This window comes from Nicotiana tomentosiformis, chromosome 8 (genome assembly GCF_000390325.3).
Source record: "Nicotiana tomentosiformis chromosome 8, ASM39032v3, whole genome shotgun sequence".
NCBI classification, from domain to species: domain Eukaryota; kingdom Viridiplantae; phylum Streptophyta; class Magnoliopsida; order Solanales; family Solanaceae; genus Nicotiana; species Nicotiana tomentosiformis.
Window position 1 is genome coordinate 94423505 of NC_090819.1, and position 9813 is coordinate 94433317.

Here is a 9813-nt window from a genome sequence, read left to right on the forward strand (position 1 = left end):
AGTGATCTGTTGTAGATCTCATGCGTGCAAGTTGACACATAACAACGATACTATTTAGGGTTTTATTTGCAATTGATTCCTTTTAGTGCAGAATATTATTGTGTTTTCCTTACCCAATCTTCCAACTAAATGTGATGCCTTTTTGCTCTTAAGTAGTATAAAATTCTTTTTTACAAAAATATAGGAGCTTTGTTATGAATATTGTAAATGTACATTTGCATTCCTTATTCCGATAGAAATATTCATAATGGCCATAATTCTACTACGTATGATCTCCATACGCCATAATGGGGATTGCTCTTCTCCAGAGTTCGCCAATGTATATGCCTATAACTAGAGGCATTGCATTTCATGTTCCTATCCACTTGTATAAATGGATTTACTAAATTTACTTGCCGTCGAAAATTAGTTAAATAAATATACTAATAATTTTTTTAATAAGTTCCGACAGCAAGTCGTAAAATTATTTTGGAAGTCGATAGCCATAGTCCAAACTTAATGATTTTATTACTCCATTATTCTCTAACTAATTACACTGAATTTAAGGATTAATAATTGCCGTATGGTCATCAATTTGCGCATTTAAATGGTTTCAAAAAATTTCTAACAGAAAAGGAGACAAAAATGAGAATTAGTAATACAATATAGTAAGCACGATGGTTTTACTCAAACTTATGTTTACACAATTACATAATCTCACATGTACTGTCGTTTTCTCAAATAAGTAGGTAGTTTCTCTCAAAAAGAGTAAGAATTGTTTTTAATGTTCTTTATTCTAACAACTATCTTTGCTATGTTTGATGAATGGTTATTATTAGATTAGACTAACCCCACAGGGTAGCACTACTTCTCAAGAAAAAAACAAATATAGAAAAATTTAACAAACTCTTCGTCAATTCATGAGGAACTACGGGGTCTATGTCCACACGTAGAATGAGACAATTAGTAGGTTAAAAAGCTCTATAAATTAATTTCTCACATCAACTCACTAATCAAAGTAAAGTACTCCAAGTAATTATTTTTAGCGTGTGAAAAATGATTCGAAAAAATGGTGTTGTGCCATTCCTAGTTGCACTTTTTGTCCTAGTTTGTACTGCTGAGGGTCGTAACTTGCTGGAGAGTATTGTTGAAGATGATAATCCGACTGGAACTAAATGGGCTGTGTTGGTAGCTGGATCAAATGAGTGGGATAATTACAGACACCAGGTCATATTTACAATTCTTTTCCTTAGAAATTTAATATTTTGTTACTCCATTAATCTCATTAACAATTAGTACATGACGCCTAATGACTTTCAAATTAATTTCTTATTTCAGGCGGATGTATGCCATGCATATCAACTACTGAAGAAAGGAGGTCTAAAAGATGAAAACATCATCGTATTCATGTACGACGATATTGCTTATAATAAAAACAACCCCAGACCTGGAATTATCATCAATAGCCCCCACGGCCATGATGTTTATAAAGGAGTACCCAAGGTACGTACTCTTTTTGCGTGTGTGTAATATTTGTCAAGATATTATTACTTATATCTAATGTTTCTTTATATTTTTTTCATTTTTATTTTTGCTTGTGAGATAGGATTACACAGGAAAAGATTGTAATGCTGACAATTTTTTCGCTGTTATCCTTGGAAATAAGAGTGCTCTCACTGGGGGCAGTGGGAAGGTTGTGGAAAATGGTCCAAATGATTATATCTTTATCTACTACGCTGATCATGGTGCTCCTGGCCTTATTGGTTTGTCTTACGATGCTTCAGTTTCATTCACCTTTAGTTACCATTATATATTTCTTAAGAACTTAAATAATACTGATTAATTATGATATATACGTATATGAATACTTTTCATTCATTTGTTATATATATCCTTAGGTATGCCTAGTGGAGATGTTGTCTATGCCGACGATCTGAACAGAGTCCTGATTAAAAAACACACTTTTGGAACATATTCAAAATTGGTAACATCCTGGCCCTGTTTCATATATTCATATCTATGCAATTGAGTTATTTATATAAGGTAATTATACGTAATCTCTACAACAAGCATGTAATGGTAACCTGGTAAAAACGAAACTAAGCTAGATCTCACATGTATATAACTTTGTGTTCGTGATTATTAAGTGGATGGGGATGTTTAATTAGGTATTTTACATGGAAGCTTGTGAATCTGGAAGTATGTTTGATGGTTTACTCCCGAAAGGTTTAAACATATACGTAACAGCAGCATCAAAGCCTGATGAGAGCAGTTGGGCTACCTACTGTATTCGTTTAGGTGATGAAGATCAATGCTTAGGAGACTTGTACAGTGTTTCTTGGTTGGAGGATAGGTATGTTAATTAGCTTGTTCTTAATTATTTCAATATAATTCTACCACTTTTGCGAAAAATGGAAACACATAGGAGTGCCATATTAGACTATGAAATGTATAATCTTCATCATATGCTTAAGTCTGGTGAAAATGTGAAACTTCCAATATTCTCACCATGGCTATAGACTTTCTAAATTTTTAAGTTTTATTTCAACAAAGCATTAATTGATGTATGTAAATTGAATAAGTAAAAAAAGGTGCATTGAATAGGCATGAGGAAATTCTATTAATAACCAAGAGAAAAAAGGGAATGGCACAACCAAAATGTGTTATACTTATTAATTATTGTTCCCCGAAAAAAGCTCGAATAATTGACTCCTAGTTTTTGATTTCTTCAATCCGAATAAAGAGATATCTCAAGGTCTATTATTGGGACCAAGGTTGCAAGTTTACAAGAATTCCAAAAATATATGGTTATGAAATTTAAATGATGGCTTTTCAAGCATCCTTCTTAATGTTTGTGAAACTAATTAACTGCACTTGTTCTACTAATGACCAGTGATTTGCACGATCGGCAAGTTGAAACTTTGGAGAAGCAGTATCAGCTGGTAAGATAAACAACATTGTATTCTATGCGTATATATAAACGTTTTATTTAAGCAATGTAGTAATAATAGATGAACAGAATTTCCAAATAAAATATTACCACTATCAATTATTACATCATTCAAAAATATTGTCACATTTCATTTTGCAAAGATTCAAATATCATATAGTAGTTGTCAATTAATTCTTTTAAATTATAAATGTTTTCTTCATTGACTAGTTTCACGACAACTTTCCTAATAAACCTCGTTGGATGGTTTTTATCATTCTCAGGTTCGTAAGAGAACTCTAAACAATGGTACAGAAGAAGGCTCCCATGTCATGCAATATGGTGATTTACATATTAGTGAGGATCCTCTTTTCAGATATATGGGTTCTAATTCTGCAAAAAATAGTTATAATACTTCTAACAACGACGAGTCATGGCTACCCTCAAGGACTGTTAACCAGCGCGATGTTCATCTCATGCATTTATGGTCTAAGGTATATTTCTGCACGAGTTTATATAACTTTCTATATACTATAGTGGAGAAGAATTATTTTTGTAAAATAAATATCCATAGAAAATGAGATTAGTAAGCTGAAGAAAAATAGGACAGGTTGACCACAAGTATATGTTAAACCTTTTCCAGTATATATTGCTAGTATAATATGTTGTATAATATTTTAAAGGTAGTATGACCCATTTTTTTGTTTGTTACTATTTATTATATTACGTAGTTCATATTTTTCACAATTTTTCGTCAAATTAAGGATAGAATAGGCGATTAAATTGTGCTAATAGTTGGGGGGGATTTTTCTGAATTTTTGTTTACTGTAGACAGTATGCTCACTTTTTTGTTTTCTATGACAATACGTCAATACCATGTTACTGTTCAGCTTTTACTCCTACTTTCTATGAACTGAAACGTGTTGTCTCTGTTCACATTTTAGTTAAATTTCCAATATATCTACATGCTAATTTTGCTATCCAATTAAAGGCTTGCAATATAATTAACTTCCCAATACTTTGTCCAATGATGACAGTTCCGGTCTGCGCCTGAAGGCTCTGCTAGAAAAGCTGAAGCTCATCGGCAACTAAGTGAAGCCTTATCACAGAGAGAAGATGTAGATAACAGTGTGAGACATATTGGAGAAGTTCTGTTTGGAGTTGAGAAAAGTCACAAGTTGCTGAACACTGTTCGACCTGCTGGACAACCCCTTGTTGATGATTGGGACTGCCTTAAATCCTTTGTAAGCACTAAAATATTTAACAAATCTAAGCTGTCAGGATTTATGATAACTTAATCGAACAACTCGTCATGATAATTAGTTCACTAGACATCAAGCAAGAACTTAATTAGTCAATTTACGATAAATTCCCACAATATTACAGTTATTAATTGTTTGTGTAATATTGAGTATATATGACTATAGTTTGATATTTGTGTACAGGTCAAGATATTTGAGTCACAATGTGGAACGTTAACTCCCTACGGAAGGAAACACGTTCGTGGCTTTGCTAACTTGTGCAATGCTGGAATTCGAAGGGAGCAAATGGCTGCAGCAGCTAAACAAGCATGTCCTCCTTAATTAGGGAATTACTTAATTACTGATGTATTATTAAGCAGCTTAATAATGTTATGAACAAGCTATAAGTCATGGTTTGCTTCTCTGCTACAATTATATAATGATTGTCGCTTCATGGGAATATACATATAGCTCATCTTATATGAAAATTTGTAGCTTAATTATGAAATGCTATGAAATTATACGTATTTGGTTGAGAATTTTCAAAGTTGCATTTCCTTGGCTGGTCTATGACTAGCTACAAGACTCGTCTAATGATAAAAAAAACTTCATAAGCTACCTGTTGGCAATAAAACATACGAGAACTCTTACACAAACAAAGCTATAGAAGATATTAAAAGAACGATACTTTTCTGCATTTTAAATCCTTTAAATTTTAAATTAATTTTTATTTTACACTTAATAATATATTTTTATAGCCGCATAAATATAACAATATACTTAAAACAACAAGTTCAAGCGGTACCTTCGTTATGAGTGAAAAGTCGTTCCTTGTCCAACATCTTCGTATAAATGAAACAGAACTATAAAATATTGATGAAAAGAATCAATGTTAGGTTTTGAATCTATATATAAATACACAAAGTGATATGCCTTGATTTTTGCTTGGATAGCATATGAGATTGTATCTCTCACCTTTTCCTCTGCACTAGTACTTTATATATATATATATATATATATATATATATATATATATATATATATAGAGTTTAAAGCATAAATTTAATGCTAGTACTTCAATTTCACACACCAATTTGCATAGAAAAAGGGGTAAACTACAACTTAATGTCATAACTAGTAGTTAATCATAACTAGTAGTTATCCCATGTCACTACTAGAAATCAGGTGATTTTCGTCCAAGGCTTTCCGACCGAAATCGGTCGGAAATAAGAGTATTTGGTCGCAAAAGTCAACAAAAATTTTCTGACAACAAAAAAATAATAATTCCGACCGATTTCGGTCGGAAATTGGTCAAATATTTGGTCATACTTGTATATAATGTACAAAAATAATTATTTATTAAAAGTTTTCCAAATTTCCGACGATTTCGGTCGGAAATTGGTCAAATATTTAGTATTTATTAAAGATTTTCCAACTTTTTGACCGATTTCGGTCAGTAATTGGTCAAATATTTGGTCATGCATGTATATAATGTACAAAAATAATTATTTATTAAAAGTTTTGCAAATTTACGACCGATTTCGATCGAAAATAGGTCAAATATTTGGTCATACTTGTATATAATGTACAAAAATAATTATTTATTAAAAGTTTTCCAACTTTCCGACCGATTTCAGTTAGAAATTGGTCAAATATTTGATCATACGTGTATATAATGTACAAAAATAATTATTTATTAAAATATTTCCAAATTTCCGACCGAAATCGGTCGGAAAGTTTGAAATAATTAATTCCCGCCCAAGTTTGAAATAATTATATATATATATATATATATATATATATATATATATATAGAGAGAGAGAGAGAGAGAGAGAGAGAGAGAGAGAGAGAGAGAGAGACATCTTAATATAGCTAATGTTATATCGAATATAGCTTATATACTATACACTTAGTATATATGTCACGACCCCAAATTCTCTTCGTAAGATGTCGTGATGGCACCTACTCTCTAAGACTAGGTAAGCCTATCAATGCGGAATAAAAATTTAAATCTGAAATAAATAAACTACAATTCAAACAATTTCAACTCCCAAAATCCGGTAGAAATAAGTCATAAGCTTCTAAGAATTTATCCTCAATATCTCTATATATATCAAGGTTTAAAGAAAATAAGGAAGCAAAAAGATGTGCAGAAGAGTAGTATGAGTACACAATAGCGGCACCCAGTAAGTGCCAAGCCTAACCTCGGTAGAGTAGTGACGAGGTCACGCCAGGCCCTACTAGAAAATAATAATTAACTTGCCAAAATACTTCAACAACAATATTTTTTCACAATAAAGAGCTCACGACTCATGCCAACATAAATCATCAATAATATTTTTCCACAATAAAGAGCTCACGACTCCATCACAATGAGTACAAAAATCTTACAAAAATATTCAGGAATAAATAATTCAGCAAAATAATATTTCAAAATCTTTAATACGTTGTTTCAATACCAAATTTAAAAATGTCAAATACTTCATATTGATAATATTTAATTTAAAGAAAAACAACTTCAAATAATGCACAGAATAAAAGAAACCAAGTTTCAACTAAACATGTAAAACAATTAGCAGGAAAAAGTCAAGCAACTTTAAAACATTAAATCAATGATGAAGAATATATCCGAATAAAATAGTTTTATTAATGCCCAACAGTGATCAACACAATTTAAAAACATAATCTTTCACATTTAGCCCGTGTACACACTCGTCACCTCGTGTACATGACTTTCAACACATTACAATTTATCACTTAAATACCAATCCTAGGAAAAATTTTCCCCACACAAGGTTAGACAATTCACTTACCTCGATTTGCTCCAATTTAACCAAGTAGTATGCCTTTTCCTCGATTTTCCGACTCCGATCGACTCGTATCTAGTCATAATTAATTCGATACAGTCAAACAAAATTATAGGAATCAATTTCATAAGAAAATATTACATCTTTCAATAAAATCCGAAATTAGTTCAAAAATCACTCGTGGGGTCCATGTCTCGGAATCCGGTAAAACTTATAAAATCCGAAATATAGCTAATGTTATATCGAATATAGCTTATATACTATACACTTAGTATATATATTATACTATACTATATATACATCTCTCTCTCTCTCTCTCTCTCTCTCTCTCTCTCTCTCTCTCTCATATATATATATATATATATATATATATATATATATATATATATAGCATATTATCCCCTATACTATACTATATTATGCAATTAATTGATAATTACTTTAAGTATAAAAGTGTAATAGTTACAATTAGCTTATAGATATTGATAATTATACTAAGTAGAAGTGTACGCACTAAGGACATATCCTTAAGTAATGTTAGTGATTTACTAGCCTATACATTATTAATTATATACTAAGTAGAAGTTTATTAATGGTATGCATAAAAAATCTTAGTGATTATTTAATTATCTTAAATTGATAACTAAAGTAAGTAGAAATATATTAGTTGTATCGTTAATTAATATTAATAATTAATTAGCTAGTATCATTAATTTTGGTTTATATTATTACATGGTAGATTCTAAATAAACACGTCTTTCTCACCAAAATTATGGGTCATTATCTAGATTTTTTTTTTCTATCAATAAACACGCCTCAGCAAAAGCCCTAACTTTTTTTTACTCTTTCTCTGCCTCACTCACGCCTTTCTCTTTTTCTTTGACCTTTCTCTTTCTCTTTCTCAGCAAATCCCATCTTCACCGGCGTCGTCGGCACTCAACCCAAGGGGCCATTGTCGTCGGCAATCCAAGCGGCCATCGTCGGCACTCTGATTCCTCTCCATCTCCGGTAAGTTTTCTTTTGGGGGGTGGTTTGAGGTCGTTTTTGGGTGAGTGCTGTGAATGTTGTTTCTTTTGGTTTTGTTGCCACTGCTATTCTCGTCTCTATGTGTCTTATTATGGCTATTTTTGAAAGGTTCTTCAGACCACCCTCGCCAGATTTGACTCCCTCCGCCCACCGCCGCCACGCTGATATTGAGTCACAGTTAGGATTCAACCCAAAACTTGGCTATTCTACTCCTAAAGTAAGTAGAATAGATTGTTTGCTATCCCAGCTAATATAATATCAATTAATTGTCAAGGTGTTTGAGCATAAAGAACATGATATAGATGTTTGAACATGATAGTGTATTTTTGAAATATTTGATGGGTATTTGTGTTTTTGTAATTTTGTTTGGGTTGATTTGTGTGGAAAATAGATTGTTTGGCAGCTCATATATTCAGAAAGTTCTGTTTTTGATGAGGAAAACTGATAATCTCTCGGTGTATTTGATAATAAAATAATGACTAGTATATGTTTTAGTAATTTCTATTAAAATTTGATGAGTATTAGTTTTTTGTATGATAACTAACAGTTGACAACATATATAGGAAGTTAGAAATCCTACTTGTTATCCACTCATCTAAGTCAAATAAACAAGAAACATGACACTTGTTAGCTTCTAAGATGTGAATAAAATCATTCAGTTGGAGAATTTAGTAACTAAACACTTGTTGGATGTCTGGAACTGCTTTAAGCTTGTTTTTATTTACTGCCTAAACAAAACAAACTGTGCAAAATTGCTTCTCCTTGTCCAAGGAAACATGCTTTCATATACAACAAGAAACCCTTTTTCTGTCACAGTATAATTTATTTGAGCGGGAGTGAGAGTTTTGCTTGCGTAGTAAATGGAGTGAAATATTTTTCTCCTCCTCTGGCCCATTATGGCCCCAATTGCACCATCACAAGCGTCACACATCAGCTCAAATGGATCGTTCCAGTTAGGAGCCACTATGATTGGTACACTCACTAACTTCTTTTTCAGCTCCTCAAATGCTTTTAGACAAGCATCGTCAAACTTGAACGACACATCCTTCTCTAACAACCTGTACAAAGGAGAGGAAATGTTTTGAGAAATCCTTTATAAATCGGCGATAAAAACCTGCATGTCCTAGAAAACTCTCCTAACTCTTTTCACTGAAATCGGTAGTGGCAACTTTTCAATTGCTTACGCCTTAGCCTTGTCAACTTCTAGTCCATCTTTGGACACCTTGTTTCCCAGCACTATACCTTCACATACCATAAAATGGCACTTTTCCCAATTTAGTATCAGATTAGTCTCCTCACACCTAGCAAGCACTTTAGCAAGATTGGTCAACCATTCATCAAAAGAAGGAGCAAACATAGAAAAATTATCCATAAAAACCTCCACAAACCGTTCCACCATATCGGTGAAAATAACTATCATACACCTTTGAAAAATCGCAGGTGCATTACACAACCTGAATGTCATTCTCTTAAATGCATAAGTGCCATAAGGGCATGTAAAAGTGGTTTTTTCTTGATCTTTTGGGGCAATAGCAATCTAATTATACCTCGAATAGCCATCAAGGAAACAATAGTATTCCTGTCTGGCTAACCTATCAAGCATTTGATCAATGAAGGGGAGAGGGAAGTGATCTTTTCGTGTAGCATTATTCAACTTCCTATAGTCTATGCATATTCGCCAACCAGTTACAGTACTAGTTGGAATTAATTCATTTTGTTCATTTACTACAACAACCATACCCTCCTTTTTAGGAACACATTGAACAGGGCTTACCCACTTGCTATCGGAGATAGGAAATACTATACATGTGTTGAACCACTTAATTACTT

The 9813-nt window shown here is 32.3% G+C and overlaps 1 protein-coding gene across 1 annotated transcript; it reads left to right on the plus strand.

The window, feature by feature from the left end:
• Positions 1 to 986: 986 nt before the first annotated feature.
• LOC104113214 (vacuolar-processing enzyme gamma-isozyme-like) lies at positions 987 to 4688 on the plus strand. The gene is made up of 9 exons (XM_009623321.4): positions 987 to 1206; positions 1318 to 1482; positions 1586 to 1742; positions 1878 to 1963; positions 2148 to 2332; positions 2873 to 2921; positions 3193 to 3402; positions 3946 to 4152; positions 4354 to 4688. The coding sequence occupies exons 1-9, from the start codon at positions 1036 to 1038 to the stop codon at positions 4489 to 4491; spliced, it is 1368 nt and encodes a 455-aa protein (XP_009621616.1). The 5' UTR covers positions 987 to 1035; the 3' UTR covers positions 4492 to 4688.
• Positions 4689 to 9813: the final 5125 nt, after the last annotated feature.